The 18327-nt window shown below is 37.2% G+C and overlaps 1 protein-coding gene across 1 annotated transcript in view; it reads right to left on the reverse strand.

The window, feature by feature from the left end:
• Positions 1 to 16724, reverse strand: part of dchs2 (dachsous cadherin-related 2) — a 39593-nt gene extending 22869 nt beyond the window's left edge. The window contains exons 1-5 of the mRNA XM_016559894.1: positions 16031 to 16724; positions 14316 to 15511; positions 10654 to 10845; positions 10340 to 10571; positions 5247 to 5483 (exon numbers count right to left, since the gene is read on the reverse strand). Of these exons, the coding sequence (XP_016415380.1) occupies positions 5247 to 5483; positions 10340 to 10571; positions 10654 to 10845; positions 14316 to 15511; positions 16031 to 16574 (2401 nt within the window). The 5' untranslated portion in view covers positions 16575 to 16724. The remainder of the gene's footprint in view (positions 1 to 5246; positions 5484 to 10339; positions 10572 to 10653; positions 10846 to 14315; positions 15512 to 16030) is intronic.
• Positions 16725 to 18327: the final 1603 nt, after the last annotated feature.

Here is an 18327-nt window from a genome sequence, read left to right on the forward strand (position 1 = left end):
GTGTGCGTCGCTGAGCCCCGCCTCCCCCGCTCTTGTGTTTCTCTCCTCCCAGTTACTCTGAGGCAGAAATGGCAAACTCGTGGGTATGATCGATCAGGCTTGATTGATTTAATGCCGGCAAGGCCCCCGCTTGCATCACTCTCCACGCAGCTCTTTGATCTGCCAATGTGTTTACACGAGAGGATCGCCGCCCCTCATTGTCGAGAGGCTCAATCCTCCTGGGCCGTTTGGAGCAGAACGCTGTCACCAATGATTCAATATCGCTGACAGCTTTGTATTTGAACACGCCTCTCACCTGGGTCACGCCCACGCTGAGGCTGCGCTGCTGAGACAGACCGCTCTTACTACGAGAGTTCATGACTCACTCTGCTTTGCTCGCGGCTCGCCTTCTTGAATAAAGAATCTGCCTAATCTATTTCTCAAAGACCAAGGACGCGTTGGCCCACGATTGGCCCAACCTCCTTCTTTGTGCTTTTCCCCCGATCGCTCTGATCCCACAGCCTTAAAGTGGTCTCTTTTTCTCCGCTTGGTGTCTAAACCAAAAGAACCTCATACTTCCGATTTGACAGAGGTGTTGTCATTTCTCCAAAAGCTGCTGGATAAGGGAGGTTCCCCATCCACGCTCAAAGTCTATGTGGCGGCTATAGCGGCCTCTCATGCCCCTAGTGAGGGACAATCGGTGGGCAGAAACAGCGCAGTCATCCGCTTCCTAAGGGGTGCTAGGAGGCTGAATCCGCCTCGTCCCCCTACCGTCCCTTCATGGGATCAGTACTCGTTCCTGTATCTCAGGGAACCGAGGTTACGTTTTATAAAACAAAAAATAATGGAGTATGTTTTATAAGTAAACACGATTTCAGTCTTCCTTCTTCAATATTTAACGTTTTATTTAATGTGTTACTTGTCATTTGTTTGTAATTATTTTTTAAATTTACTAGCAATTTCTGAGTGAAACTTTTGGTCACATGTTATTTTAATTCTCAAACCATTAACTACGTCTTTTGCCTTAATAAACTTCTAATTTGCTGCTTATTAATAGGTAGCCAGGTAGTCGTTAAGTTTAGGTATTGGGTAGGATTAGGGATGTAGAATATGGTCATGTAGAATAAATGCTTTATAAGTACTAATCAACAGCCAACATGTTAATAATAGGAATGCTAATAAGCAACTAGTTAATAGTGAGATTTGGTCTCTATATTAAAGTGTTACCCATTTTTTTCAGTGTACTTTTACCTTTAAAGGCATAGTTTACCCAAAACTGAAAATTATGTAATTGTTTACTCAATCTTATGTTGTTCCAAACCCATACTCTTTTATTTTCCATGCAACACAAAATGAGAGTTTCTGAATAATAATTAAAAAAAATTCTCCATTAATTCTCCCTTATATTAGAGTTTCATGAAAAAAATAATAGTTTGCATATTTGAAAAATAAAATAAATATTTTTTATTCTGCAGGTGAACTATTGCTTTACAGTTTTATTTAAAGGAATTTTATTCGCAGGTCCAGTATGAAATAATCTTATTAATAGGGTATGTTAAAGAAAATGGCTGAATGTTTTTTAATACATCACCTATTAACTGTAACATAAATCTTTGTCAGTGTCAGGCAGACTGTATGCTTATAAATTTAGAACTTAATGACACACTTACCCCTAACATATGTACTAAAAGTGGTATTGCCATTATCCTATTGTTTGACAGTTGAGACTTTGAAACGGCTGGAGAAAACCAAAGCCCCCAGAGATTAAGGGATCTGTCCCCCTCTCCAACTCAGAATTTCTGAACCTTCATTTGACTTGAAGAGAGGGTTAATCAGCTAATCTAAACGTTTACCTCAACTGACTGTCTACTGTTGAAGTGCACTCTAAACATTTGTGTGTGCATGTTTTCATGTGTATAAGCCAAAAACCAATGCAAATAACTTAAATAAATCAAAAATGGAATGCTTTAAGCGATAAATATATATATATATATATATTACGCTTAATTTTATGATTCAAACCAGTACATTTTTACTGCAAAACCAAATCATAATATAAATTACCAGCCTTTTATGTAACCTTTTAGGCATTTCCACAAAAGCACATATACTATATGTACTTTGATAACAGCATACTATTATAAAATCAAAATCTAAAATGACCTCAAACAAAGTAGATGTGAATCACTGAGTATGTTAAGAATGTGTGATTAACCCTAATAACTTAATGGGCATAAAATACTGTTCACTAAAAACAACTGATTGTAGACTAGGAGAAACAGACCACAGCAAATCTCATTATCTATCCTAACAACTCTGCCAACTAGACTGATATTTAACCCCCTGATCAGCTCATCCCTGACCCGCAAACTGGATTAGTCACTGGGGTAACAATGACTGGAAATAGTAGGTACTAGTGGAAAAGCAAGATGTAAAAAAAAAAAAAAAAAAAAAAGGATATGCAAACATTAGTAAAATGTAGAAAACATTATCGGGCACAAAAATAACTGTCCACACCTTTTCAGCGCTAATTCTTCACTGCGCGTCTTTAGTGAATCCTGACAGTACTATTTTAACGCCAAAAGACGGTTTGCTCTGGCACAAGCTGTTAGTAAATCTGGCCCTAATAGTTTTACATTATATTACACTACATTTTAGTTAATGCATTAGTTAACAGAAACTAATAAAAAAGATATGTTTACAGCTTTAGTTGTCCTTTGTTAATGTTAACTAGTATATATCTACTAATGAATTTCTCAACGTTAATAGCTTAAATTTGCAACATTCGTTAATTCATTAGTTAAAGGGATAGTTCAACCAAAAATCTGAATGCTCATCATTTACTCACCCTGTTCCAAACCTGTATGAGTTTCTTTCTTCTGATGATATTGAAAAAATGTTAATAACCATTGACTTCCATAGTATCCAAAAAAAAAGGAAGTTAATGGCTACCCAACAATTGTTTAATTACTAACATTCTTCAAAATAGCTGCTTTTGTGTTCAACAGATGAAAGAAATATATAGGTTTGGAACAGGATAAGGGTGAGTAAATTATGGCAAATTTTTCATTTTTGTGTGAAACATCCATCACCCTTTTATGTGAACTAATGTGAAAAAAAAACACTTTAAACCATTAAAGGAATCATTTAAAAAGAAAATGTACCCACCCTCAGGCCATCATGTAGATGAGTTTGTTTCACATCAGAACAGATTTGGAGAAATTTAGCGTTGCAATACTTGCTTGCCAATGGATCCTCTGCAGTGAATGAGCCTATTGACTCAGTCCATCAATTAATGTCTTGTGAAGTAAAAAGCTGAGTGTTTGTAAGAAAAAAAAATCATCAAGGCTTTTTAAATATAAACAGTTGCCTCTGGCCAAAATACCAGTCCATAATCTATTATAACACATCCTCCAGTGACAAAGTCCATCCCCCTGTTGTCATCTCACATCAAAATCCACTGACTTGTTTGTTTAGTACTGTTTTAGACTGTCTTTACTTGTGAAAAGGGGCTTGATCTGTGCATATTTCGCTCCTGATTCAGATGAGATGACTTTTCTCTGGAGAAAGCAATTTATATGAATTAGAAGACTTGTATTTCAGCCAGAAGCAAGGTTTTAAAGTCAAAAACGTCCTAATGATACATTTGTTTATTTAAAAATGCTGTTTTTCAAATGGTATTAGGTCATTGCATGATTTGGATTTGGATGACACATTTGCCCCCTTCGAACAATTAATCCAGAGATTTGCTATTCCTAACACACAGTTTTATAGGTATTCACAGCTTAGAAGCTATGTATCATCGAAATCAAACTGTTTCCCCTGTTGTCCTCATCGATCTCTCATTGATTCGATTCTCGAGCATAGGTGTGGAGTAAAACAGTCTATTAGCAAAGTTTATGGACTACTTAATTTACACAATCTGGCTACCTTATAAACTTTAAAACAAAAAATGGGAAAAAGAAATGGAGGACCAAATATCAGATGAGGCTTGGCAGGAAGCAATATGGAGAATTCATTGTTCTTCTATTAGTCTTAGACATACGATTGTTCAGTTTAAAATTCTACATTGTCTTCATTGGTCTAAAGACAGACTGGCAAAGATTAAAAGTGATGTGGACCCTACAAGTGACAGATGTAAACAAGCTCCTGCCACTCTATATCATATGTTTTGGTCATGTCCGAAATTGCTAGAATACTGGAGTTCAGTTTTTGAGACCTTTTCTAAAATGTTCGGTAAAACCATTGTTCCGGCCATGCTGACAGCAATATTTGTAGTTGTTACTCAAGACTATGATCTAAGCATATCCTAGTCTGTTATTGCTTTTTGTTCACTTCTAGCCAGGAGGTTTATTTTTAAATGGAAAGACTCTTCACCTCCAACATATAGACACTGGATTAAAGATGTTGTTTATAACATACAATTGGAAAAGCTCCGATGCTCTACGAAAGGATTAAATAAGAGATTCTTTACTGCTTGGCAACCTTTTCTAACCTTTGTGGAGAACACTGCTGCTGAAGTATTGTACTGAATGTACATTGTCCCTTTAAAGAAAAAGGTCTGACTGGTATATAGGCTTGGGGTTTTTTCTTATCTTTTTTCATATTCTCTTTTTTTCTGTTCTATTGTTCTATGTTAAAAATAAAGAAAAAGATTGGAAGTAAGAAATGCTGTTTTTCACCTCACAAGACGTTAACTGATGGACTGGAGTTGTGTGGATTACTTGTGGATTAATGTGATGTTTTTATCAGCTGTTTGAACTCTCACTCTAACTGCACCCATTCACTGCAGAGGATCCATTGGTGAGCAAGTGATGTAATGCTACATTACTCTGTTCCAATAAACAAACTCATCTACATCTTGAATGGCGTGACCTATTTCACATGATGTGTTACAAATGTTTGTAGGCTCTCTAGTCTCGACTAATGTTATTTAGCAGGGAAAAAAAATCTTATTGTAATCTGTATACATGTGTTGTTCATAATAAGTTCATGTCAACTAATACACTTACTAACGCTAGGAGATACATTAGTATGTATGTACAAGGTAACATCAACAAAGATATAATACTGTATAAAAGTGTTGTTCATTGTTAGTTACTGTTAACTAATCCATTAACTAATGTTAACAAAAACAACCTTATTGTAAAGTGTTAACAAATAGGTTTCTTCTTCAACTAAATGAACATAATGTCACACTGTCCAGTCTCAAATAGGGCAAAGTGTGGCAGTCATAACATTTCTTAGAAAAAGCAAGGAAAACTCACTGGCAGGGGTAACAGCCTGAACCAAACCAACAGAGGAGCCCACGGGGGCATCCTCAGCGATAGAAAAGGTGTAGTGGGCTTTTTGGAAGAGGGCAGGTGGCTGGTCGCTCTGCAAGATGTTCACGGTGATGTTAGCAGGATAAACTGCAGACATGCCTCCTCTGTCCTGAGCAGAGACAGACAGCTTCACACTGCTGCTGCGCAGCTGGGAAAGTGAAGCGTTCAGGAAGAGGGAACCTGAGGAACACACAAAGCCTACATTAACATCATAGAGGACACTTGCTCAAGGTTTTAGCTACTATTGCAGCGTAGATGTTTGATCAATTAAAAAAGAAGGTTTAATTTTAAATAGATTACAGACTGAAATGTAAGGGTACTTAAATTAATAACCCTAATAACACTATCTTGATTTTAATGTGTAATAAAAGCTAATTCTTTAACTGCTAGATAACTCAGAAACTTGGTAAGCACAAGGCCATGATGTAGTTTTTTTTTTTACTTATACACTCTCAGATTATATATGAGATTATACAATCTCAGTCTCTTTCCAAATCTTTCAAGAACAAACCTAAACACTGGTTAACAAGAGAAAAACATCCCATCACTGATGGTGACATGGTGGCTAGCTCCACTTTTGACAGATGGTGGGGGGCCTGCTAGATTCTGTCACCTTGATCTAACTTAAAATCCTTAGCATCTGTTGATTTAAACCAGGAGTGGTTAACTTTAGGCATGTGTGCCCCCACTGGTACACAGAAGGGTAATCACTGGCATGCAAACAAAAGAGATTAATATGTATGTATTTTTTATTTGGTTGTTTGTTTTAGAATTTCCTAGCACCTGCATGCCAATAAACAAGAAATAAAATAAAATAAAATTTGTGTTCCACTGATATTTAGTCAAAGCTGACATGAGGCGATATTTGGCAACTTTTATTTTGACAGCACTGAGAACCGTGCATCTGAGTCAAAATAAGTCATAATACAAGTCAAAAATAAAAGTTGTTTCAGTCAAGTTTATAAGTTTCATAAGCGCCCATTCTCCATCTTTATTAGTTTACTGTTCAAAAGTTCTGTCTATTAATTAAGATGCTATAATGCTTTTAATATCTAATAAACATGTCACAAACCTTGCAAAATTGTGAATCCGAAGAGATGTTTCAAAGAGGTCTATGCTATATTGTGTTTGCTGCATTGTCATATTCACTGTGCACTGCGTATTTAAAGGGGACCTATTATGCAAAAATCACTTTTATAAGGTGTTTGAACACAGTTGAGTGGCTGCAGTGTGCGAAAACAACCAGCCTATAATGGTACAAATCAACCCACTCATTTTTTATAATCCCAATAAATTATAATCGGTCTCTCCAAACGAGCAGATCCAGATTTCTCCCTATGTACACGTCACCATAGGGGAAAAGTCCCGCCCATTTGTGACGATCTTTGCCTTATTAGCATACACAGGCCTGAGTGAGAAGCAGCGGTCCACCATTACTGTTTTCTTGCTGTAACGTTAACTACAGGAGATATACAACGTCAGCGCTAAAGAGGCATACCAAGTGCTGTGTTTTGGGATGCACCAACGAACATAGGAGTGTCCATAGACTCCCTCCATCTGAGCTGCTGAGGACACTGTGGTAAAATTTTATTTTCGAAGGAAATATCCCGGAAAAAATCGGTAAAGTCCCCTATATGTTTAGGGATCAATACCAATGCTTCGTGCACGAACGTCAGCTCCAGACAAAGTAAGTATCACATGTTTGTTTTCCAAATTGCCTTTCTGAAAGTGCTTCTTGGCCTCTGTAAGGTTAATGTTGCTAAAGCTATGCCTGTTTTCACTGATGCTGCCTTCACATGCTACCAGAATGATAGTATATACAGGAATGTGGTAGTTAAAAGTTGCATATGAAAGCAATGTGAAGTCGACCGCTTGGATTTGTCGAGCTCATAATTATATGTGGGACTTATAAAGTTTGGGATAGCACGCTAAGGCAAAATGAGACCAGCTGTCATTATTTTTATCGCGCCGTGCTCCTCGTCTGTGTAATTCATAAACAATCATTTATTATGAACAGTAAAATCAGATGACTGACTTTTAAACAGAGTACGTTTTCTGTAAAGATAACAGGCTTGTACTAATAGTGAAATGTTTATTTGCAAAGGCTAACACCGGTATTGCTGAAGCTTGAGCTCTTGGAGCTCCGCCCTCTTCTGAAAAGGGCCGGGAGCACCAGCTCATTTGCATTTAAAGGGACACACAAAAACGGAGCGTTTTGGCTCATACCCTAAAAGTGGCAATTTTAACAAGCTATAAAAAAATTATCTGTGGGGTATTTTGAGCTAAAACTTCACATTCACACTCTGGGGACATAAGAGACTTATTTTACATCTTGTAAAAAGGGGCATAATAGGTCCTCTTTAATAAGTTGCTATTTGAAATGCAAATCTGTTTATTCTTAAGTTTTATTTTTTCACTTTTAAGTTCACTTTTTTTCAAATGGATTAATTTTCAAATTATTTATTTCTAATAAATAATTAGGGATGAGGATGGCAGATGTGGCCAGAGCAATAAACTTGCAATGCCCATACTGTAAGACCCCTAAGACAGTGCTACAGCGAGACAGGAGACAGAGCTGATCATCCTTGCAGTGACAAACCATGCGTAACCATGTATCTCCCTATAGATGTGTTCAAGAACTCGCAAATGCCTTGGTGGAAGAGTGGAGGAACATCTCTCAAATCTGCTGCAGTCCATGAGAATAAGATGCACTGTAGCACTTAAAGCAGTCCCTTTTTTCAGGGACTCATTATTCCTTTCCTGTTTACCAAATGCCTGTTAAACTTGTTCAGTTTATGTCTCAGTTGAACTTTTTATGTTAATACAAATATTTATGAAGAAATTTACGAAGAAAACATTAAGAAATTTGCTGGAAATAAATGCAGTTGAATTTATTATCTGATGAGTCTAATTTTTAGCTCTGCCCAACACATGGTCATCTAATGGTTAGACAGAGACCTGGACAGGCCTACAAGCCACCCACTGTGACATTTGGTGGAGGATAGGTGATGATCTTGCTGGGGGTGCTTCAGCAAGGCTGGAATCGAACACATTTATCTTCAAGAAGGACCTGATTCTTTTTTTTTCTATCGTGAAGGAATCAAGCGTCGTACAAGTTTGTCCTGGAAGAAAAGAAACTTGCTTCCTTCTGTTGACAATGTTCCCCAAATCTGAGGAGTGGTTTTTCCAGCAGAACAATGCTCCATGCCACACAGCCAGGTCAATCAAGGTGTGCATGGAGGACCACCAGAGCAAGACCCTGTCATGGCCAGCCCAATCTCAAAACCTGAACCCCATTGAAAACCTCTGGAAATGTGATCAAGTGGAAGACGGATGGTCACAAGCCATCAAACAAGGCTGAGCTGCTTGAATTTTTGCACCAGAAGTGACACAAAGCCACCCAACAGCAATGTGAAAAACTGGAGGAGAGCATGCCAAGACACAAGAAAGCCGTGAAAATCAGGGTTATTCCACCAAATATTGATTTCCAAACTCTTCCCAAGTTAAAACATCAGTATTGTGTTGTTTAAAAATGAATATGAACTTGTTGTGTTTTCTTTGCATTATTTGAGGTCTGAAAACACTGCATCTTTTTTGTAATTTTGACCAGCTGTCATATTCTGCAAATAAATTGATTCTGCAAATTAATTGCAGTGAATTAGTTTTATATGAGTTTCTCATGTTTTACACATTCATGTTTCAATGTAAAAGGAGGAATATTTACTCAGGCTTCAGAGCACTACTTAAGAGTAAACACACTTAGGGCATACAGTAAAGCATATGCTTGTTCATCTTTGCCACTTCTGCATTAAAGAGAGAGAGAGAGAGAGAGAGAGAGACATATATGTAACAATTAACGGCAGAACAGTGATTGTAATGGGATTATGGAAAAATAAATCACAGCCCTCCAACTTCATTACAGAGTAATCTGATTACTGTAATGCGTCACACCAAACAACACAGCTCAGCAGGAGCTCTATGTGTGCGAACAGTAAAGGACACTGACAGTAACATGTACCATACAAATCATTTTAATAATAACAGTTATCTGTATTTCCTAAACTACTAATGCGATTTTGATATTTGACATCTATATACTGTATTATAGACCGTTACTTAAAATAAATTAGGGAAAAGTAAATGTTTATATATCTGTCATTTTCAATGAACTATAATTGAAAATTATAGAATTGCTCAAAATATCATGGCATATTGGTACTATATTGGTTCCAGATTAAAAATTTAACATTTTGCCAAAATTAAATTTTATGAATGTACTCAGTAACTGGAAATTTTCACTGTATGTGGTTAAATTAGCAACAATTGCAACATTTTATAATAAGATAACTGAGTACATGATATAAAGCATAATCACAGATTTCTGTAGACACTCAGCAATGCATGACAGTCCACTTCACACAATCTGCACTTAAGTTTAGTCAGGATTAAGAAAGGTGCTGTGTAAATCCACAGGCCTCCTACTGAGATGTGACAAAAGCAATTACTGTATCTGTTACAGAAGACTCTCAGCCTGACCGTCAAGAAAAGCATGCACTATGTTGTCTAACCAAAATATATGAGTTATCTATGCTGTCCTATGGACTACAGTATAACATACACTCTTAAAAATAAAGGTGCTTCACGATGCCATAGAAGAACCTTTTTGTGTAAATGGTTCCATAAAGAACCTTTACCATCTGAAGAACTTTTCTGTTTTACAAAAGGTTCTTTGTGGCGAAAGAAGGTTCATTAGATTATAACAAGGTAGGAAAAAGATGGTTCTTTAAAGAACCTTTGACTGAATTGTTCTTTGTGGAACCAAAAATGGTTCTTCTATGGCATCACTGTGAAGAACCTTTTAAGCACCTTTATTTTTAAGAGTGTATGACAGCAGAACAGTTTCCTTCTTTTTAAGTCTTTCTATTTAAGGCGTTCTATTTAAATTATTTAAAGTCTTTCTATTTGAATTGTAAATAAAAGATTCTCTGAAATGAACATGTGTTTTGGCAAAACAGATTTCAGTCCCAGCATGTTACCTGTTGACTGGTCCACAGTGAATAAAGAGGCAGAATCTCCAGGCAGAAGCTCATAGGTGATTTTTCCATTGTTCCCAGAATCCCGGTCAGAAGCAAAAATGCTGAGTAGCTCAGTGCCAGGTTGGGCATGGATGCTCACACTTGTGACGTATTTCTCAGGACTAAAAACAGGAGCATTATCATTCACATCCTCCACATTGATGTGAACAAATGTCTGCGAACTGAGCCCATCCTATTCAGAAAGAAAACATAATTACTAGCTTCTTTTTCCATTTAATGTCAATTTCCACAATGCCAGTATTAACAAAACTCACTTGATCTTCAGCTTTAATTGTCAGGTCAAAGGTCACAAGGCCAGCTTCATGATCAATATCTTGAGACACACAGATTTCCCCAGTGACAGAGTTGATGTGAAAGTAAGGGTGGTCATCCTTGCTGCTGAAGCCATCATAGAGGGAGTATTGCACTGATCCAAACTCAGCATCATCAGCATCTGTGGCAGTGACCTGGACCAGATGGAAATGTATAAATAAAGTAAATCGTATCTAGACTTGCAGCTGATACAATTTCCTTGGCCTCCAGTGTGAGAATTACTCAGAATCCCATGTAATGTTGTGGTCATACCAATACGTTTTTGAGGTAAAAGATTTCTCATATTGCACATTTAACGCCAATAAAATCTGTAACTATTCTGCACAGTTTAAACATGAACTGCACCATTATTCCAAAACTAGGAGCCTGTAATCAATCATTTGTGTATTAGGAGCACCAAAATGACCGTGCGGGCAAGCATTATCTCATTAACATTGTTAAGGTGTTGGCTCAGCAAAAGGTGTCTCAGATTAACGTTTCCAGATTTACTCTTTTAGACCACTAAAACCTTTTGCGTGGAAAACATACTTGTACTTTCTGAGTAATTTTCAGGTGATGAACAACTGTATAAACACAATAACCTTGTTTTCCTCATGACCCTAAGACAATTCACAGACACTGCACCAACAGATGCAGACATACCAACAGACATACGGCAAACCTGTTTTCCGTCAGGTTTTGTCGGATCAGTGTGTTGGTGTCTGTTGCCATTGGTCAGCGCTTGTCTTAGCTGATTGAACATGTTGCGTCTGCATTTGTCGGGTCTTGGAATGTCTTAGAAGTGACGTACTATAATTGGTTGACTGCGTTTGTCTGCATCTGTCAGAGAATTGAATTGGTCTTCAGACGAATTGAAGAGACATCTTTTAAAACAGCTGGAGAAACACTCTAATGGCAATTCGTAACGATCTTACATTTAGGTGAATCTCATTTGTACATACCAAATGTGTATGCCCTACTGACATGCATACCTTTTTATAGAAATAGTATGTTTACTGTTAATCAAATTGTATGAATTTGGTATCAAGTTGCTAAATCGTTAAATAGTTGAGTTTTCAGGTTTTTGATTGTGGCTATATGGACAAAAAGAAATATATCTAAAATATCCCCTGAAGACACAAAATTATCTAAAATATATACAGTACAGTACTGTGTTATTGTTGTTGTTTTTTTTTTCAAAAACATTTGTCTAAATTAATTTGTCTAATTAATATATTTATATAAACAACTGATATGTTTTGGTGTGGGGTTAGGGTGGACATTCATGCATACATTTTTATAAAAAATAATATGTTTTCTATTAATCAGATTCCTTTTTGTGTTAAAAAGGGGATGGGTTTGAATTTCTTGTATTATTAGGAAATACATCAAAGAACGAAAAATTTCCTTATCAAGCTATTTCATGGAGTCTTTAAGCTTTACACTAAAGTTTACTAAATATCATAACATCTAACAAAGTAAAGTTTTTGCGATTTGGTAAAAAACAGACATTTCCTTTCTCTGGGGAACTAAATAGTGTGTATTGACAGAATTTAATTAATAACAAATCAAATACAAGTCTTTTTTTAAGTAGATGAATTACACAGAGTGGGGAATGTTGCTTAGCTTTTCTAAATCAAATTTTCTGTTGCTGAGTCACTGGAGTAAGATTTTATGTTTTATGGTGTTCTACATGTTAAGCGGCAGTACTGATCCTTATTATCATCTGTCATATCTTCAGAAGCACCATATGATCTAAGCCTTTCTGTCATAAAAAAGATATCATACTAACATTTATGAGCCCCGTAGTGGGTGGAAGACTGAGACCTCTGTTCAAAGTCTAAAGCAACTGTCTGAGATAATAAATTCCAGAAACACTCTTTGCACGCAGAGCTGATTGCGGCTATGATCAAAAAGAGAGATATCTAAAAATATATCCCCCAAAAATATGGCAAGATTTTTCATGGACATGGAGTCCTACAACAGATGGCACAGCACCCAGAGCCCTCGACATCACAGTCAGTCTGGGATTATATGAAGAGACAGAAACAATTGAGACTAAAGCCTAAATCCACAGAAGAACTGCTGCCACCTCTTCAGGATGAAAACTTTCTTAAAAACTGCACAAGTGTACCTAGTAGTACTGTTTGTAAGGCAAAGAGTGGTCACACCAAATATTGATTTGATTTAGTTAATAAAGTTCATTGATATAACAAAAACATCCAAGGTATTGTTTTTTACCTCTATGCCTAAGTAATATTACTATAATTTAAAATAACTATTTTAAAAAGTAATTTATTCCTGTGATGGCAAAAGCTGAATTTTTAACAGCCATATTTCAGTTCTCAGGAACACATGCCTCTTTAGAAATCAATCTAATATCCTAATAAAATTGTTATAAATGTTAAAAAAGTTTTGCAACTTTTGTAACATTTTAAGTCTTTGAATGTCACTTTTGATCAATTTAATGGATCTTAGGGAAAAGGGAAAAGGATTCTAAAATATGGTCATGCATTAATATGTGCTTTAAAAGTACTAATAAACAGCCAATATGCTACTGATATGCATGCTAATAAGCAACTAGAAAAAAGTAAGCAACTATCTAAAGTGTTTCCAATAAAATATTGAAACTCCCAATACAATTTGATTTGTCATGCCGAGTACACTTGTGCCAGGCGACAGTTTCACACACAAGAAGGCAAAGCAGTGAGCGGTGTGTTGTGGCTATTTTGTAACACAGCTGCCTTTGTCTCAACAAAAAGTCTTAGTACTGTCTCTGTTTTGAGAGTGAGTGTGTATGTTGTTGTGATAGCAGTTGAGTGTTTCTTCTGACCTTGTGATCCCTACAATGATTTATTTGTTGTGCACAGGCTTCATCCACAATAGCTGGATAGTTAGTTAGTTAGCGCTTGCCAAAAACAAAACATGCCTCACACCTGTCTTGGCCATGTTGCACTGCATCTTTTATTTTTGCTTCTTTGTTTAAAACTAGGATAGTTCATCCAAAATGTAAAATTCTGTCATCATTTGGAAACTCTCATGCCTTTCCAAACCTGTATGACTTTCTATCTTCTTTGAAACATATTGAGAATTTTTTTGAGAATTGTCTTTTTTTGTCCATAGAATGTAAAAAGAAAAATGATTTTTCGAAGTTGTCAAAAAATATTCAAAGTTTATTATAGTAGATTATTACAAAACAATACTATTTCAGTCTTTCTACTTTAAAATGTCATGTTTAATTCAGTGTTTTACTTGCAATTACTTTGTAATTAACTGTGAAATTTACTAGCAATTTCTGACTGAAAATTGTTTCTACACCGATTCATTTTCAAGTCAATGGTTACCAAAACTGTTTGGTTACCAACATTGTTCAAAATATCTTCGTTTGTGTTTGCAGAAGAAAGAAAATCATGCAGTTTTGGAACAACACGAGGGTTTGTAAATTATGACAGGATTTTCATTTTTGGGTGAACTTTAATACTGACTTAAGCTTTGACTTTTGACTAAGACATTTTTTCTTACAAGAGAAAAACATGAATGAATTTGACAAGAGTAATAGAGGCATATTATTTTTAAACTGGTTGAGGAACAAATTCATGAAAAGGAGAGTAATAATAATTTTTACCTGTAAGATGCATGTCCCAACAGCTGTGTGCTCTTTGACAGTAACGTTATAGAATTGTTGTTTGAATATAGGTTTATTGTCATTGACATCTACCACATGGATGGTCACGGTGGCTGTAGAGGACAGAGAGGGGGAACCACCATCGATAGCCACCACCAAGAACCTCAGCTCTGTCTCTCTCTCATGGTCTAGGCCTGCAGCAGTGGTAATGAGACCTGATGTTGCATCTATATTCAACAACTGCTCCTGCTCTGGCTGCATAATAGAGTAGATGATTCCAGAATCTCCTCCAAGATCTCTGTCTGTGGCCTTGACTCGGAAGAGAGCTGTTCCCTCACGCACATCCTCAGGAATGCTCTCCTCGTAGATGTTTTGGTCAAAAACAGGTGGATTGTCATTCAAATCTGTGACCTGAACCTGAAATGTTGTTTTGCTGCTCAGAGGAGGAGAACCGAAATCTCTGGCTGTCACAGTGAGTTCATACACATCCTTTACCTCTCGGTCCAGTGGGCCATCCACACAGAGAACATAAAGAAAATCATCAGTGGATTTGAGGGAGAACATCCCATCCCCACCTTGGAGGTGCACATCAATCTTCTTGACATCTCCTAAATCTGGATCTGAGACTGCAATCCTTGCAACATAGTCTCCAGGTCTCGCCCCCTCGGATACTTCAGGTGCTCCGGGCTCATTTAGAAAAAGGATGCTAATATTTGGGTGGTTGTCATTGACATCCAGGACTTTAATACTTACAAATGTGCTGGAGGATTCAGGCTGAATCCCAGAATCCCATGCTGTCACAACGAGCTCAAAAAATGACTGGTTTTCATAGTCCAAAAATTTATTGACACTAATGATACCTGATGAGCTATCAATAACGAAAAACTCATTTGGATCACTTTGACGGCGGTTGATCTTATAGGTAACCCAGCCGTGGCTGCCAAGATCTGGGTCTGTCGCAAATACCTGGCAGACAGGTGTCATTAATGGGGTGTTTTCCAATACAACAGCATGGTACTCTGTTTGATTGAACACAGGCTGGTTGTCATTTTCATCAAGTACAGTAATATGCACTTGCAACTGGCCGGTTTTGGGCGGCAAACCACCATCGAATGCCTCAATTGTGAAACTGTAGAAGCTTGTAATTTCTCTGTCTAATCTTGCTTGCAGAATAAGGTCAAAACTGAACATACCACCTCCACTATTGCGGATCTCGACTTTAAAACGTTTCCTCATGTCTCCGTCTGTAATTCTGTAGCCCTGGATGCCATAATCACCCTCATCCTGGTCCTGAGCTCCTTCCAACTCAAAACAGGTTCCTGGAGGGCTCAATTCAGACACATTCAACTGTATTGTTTTCACAGGGAATGCAGGGGAATGATCATTCACATCCTTCACCTCGATGATTACTTTAATGACCTCTCCTGTTAAAGTGGCGGCCGCGAACTCGTACTTATTTGTGCGCTCTCGATCCAACACCACGGCGGTGGAGATGATCCCGGTGTCTCCATCGATCTCAAAGTCTCTGAACACGTCTGAGTCTTGTTTGATTGCAGGCTGGTTGTCATTTTCATCAAGTACAGTAATATGCACTTGCAACTGGCCGGTTTTGGGCGGCAAACCACCATCGAATGCCTCGATTGTGAAACTGTAGAAGCTTGTAATTTCTCTGTCTAATCTTGCTTGCAGAATAAGGTCAAAACTTAACATACCACCTCCATTATTGCGGATCTCGACTTTAAAAAGTTTCCTCATGTCTCCGTCTGTAATTCTGTAGCCCTGGATGCCATAATCACCCTCATCCTGGTCCTGAGCTCCTTCCAACTCAAAACAGGTTCCTGGAGGGCTCAATTCAGACACATTCAACTGTATTGTTTTCACAGGGAATGCAGGGGAATGATCATTCACATCCTTCACCTCGATGATTACTTTAATGACCTCTCCTGTTAAAGTGGCGGCCGCGAACTCGTACTTATTTGTGCGCTCTCGATCCAACACCACGGCGGTGGAGATGATCCCGGTGTCTCCATCGATCTCAAAGTCTCTGAACACGTCTGAGTCTCTGCTCTCAGATATGAAGAATCCAGAACTTTGGCTTTTCGCCGGCAATCCAGCTCTTATATCCCCGACAATAGTTTTTGCAAGTAAACCTTCCTCTATGGAGAGACTGAGATTGAACACCTGTGCGCAACCGTCCTCACAAAATAATGTAAATAAGAGAAATTGAAGTAAAGTCTGTACGTAAATCTCCATTTTCATACGAAAACATTAGTATAAGTTTGTTGCATTCATTGTAAAGAGGAAACAAGTCTACTATCGCACTATCGCTTCTGGCTGAAGTTCACTCTCCAAAACGCGTTTCTTCAGGGGCGAATGTTGCTCCTTATTGTCTTACAGCTTTACAGCCATCGCCCCTCCGTGTGTGTGTGTGTAGGTTGAATACAGCATCGCCTACTGAATGAGACGTGAATGCGGCAAATGAAAAAAAAAAGTCAGTATGAGCTGTGTTACGTAGTGCAGCATGAGCGCCTGATGAGTCACGTGATGCGAAGTATCTTGAAGCAGGTGGAAAAAGACCTTCGGCCAATTACAATTGCTTAATTATTATATATTATATTATGCCTTGTTTCGTCATGCAATACATTATTAGGCAAATAAACTGAAATATGACATTAATTTAGGCATGTCTGGCAACCAACAAATAGGCCTATGTATTTAGTTTCATTAAAAGTAAGGTTCTATGACACTTTGATATGCAAGTTTTTTGGACACCTCAGTTTTCTTTGCAAACTAATTATATTAAACTTAGGAGACATATGTGTGCCATGGTTGTAGAAATTAATTTCTTTACATCTTGTTTATGTGAACCCATTGAACCATACTGAAACTAAACTACGAGAACTAGAAAAACTATGAGACCTATGAGAAAAGCAATTCTCATCCTGTGGCTCCTCTTAGTGGATAACATTAGTATTACATTAATTTGTGTCTTTTGAGCTTGAGCATGACATCTGAAAAATGTTAATGCATTTAACAAGTCCCTATTCTGATGACACATAGAAACTTTGTAGAAATTTCACAGCTGCATACTGAATGACTCGGATGAATCACAAGTCCCGGTATCAGAAGCCAGCAATAATCAAACACAAATAAGGAAATGAAGATAATCCATACAGTATATATATTGAAAATATTTACATGTATATATATATATATATATTTATATAATTTATATTATATATAAATATTTAATATACCAATATTACATATTTTTCTGAAATATATACTGTATGTGTGTGTATATATTCATAATAAATATAGGCCTACACAGTACACACATGTATTATGTAAACAAAAACTTTTATTTTGGATGCGATTAATCGCAATTAATCGTTTGACAGCACTATTTTCTACCCAATAAAATATGTTAGAGCTTGACTTAATTATTATGCGTACATTATTTTGATTATTTTCCATGACCTTTTCAGGTTTACAAAACACACTTTTTTAAATGACCTCATCTAATGAGTTAAAATAAGAATTTAAGAAATGTGGTGTCAGATTATATTGATTTTTAGCTGGTTTAGCATTTTGGCTTGTTTTGTCTAAACCAGAGGTCACCAACATTGTGCCCGTGGGCACCTGGTAGCCCGCATGGATTCTCCGAGTCGCCCGCCAAGCACGTTCTATAAATAGCCTAAATTAGCGTCGGGCGATAAATGATTTCATATCGAGATTATGATCAAATTTATGTTAATAATGATGATAAACTCTGGACATTTTTACTCAACATGGATTAATCTAACATCATATAACACAACAGAAATAAATGTTACAGCAACCAGTCAGTGCATGTCGCTAATAAATCTGCATGTTCTGTGTGTCTCTGAATGCGTGGAGTAGTTTCATCTGATACACAAACTCAATCACACGTGACTCGCGGTGTTTTCAGCGTCTGCGTCTCTGTGTCTCATTTAGAAGGCTGCGCCCTCCGGAGGTCGCATTCGAAGGC

The sequence above is a fragment of the Sinocyclocheilus rhinocerous genome, unplaced genomic scaffold (genome assembly GCF_001515625.1).
Source record: "Sinocyclocheilus rhinocerous isolate Xijiao unplaced genomic scaffold, SAMN03320098_v1.1 scaffold1129, whole genome shotgun sequence".
NCBI lineage: Eukaryota > Metazoa > Chordata > Actinopteri > Cypriniformes > Cyprinidae > Sinocyclocheilus > Sinocyclocheilus rhinocerous.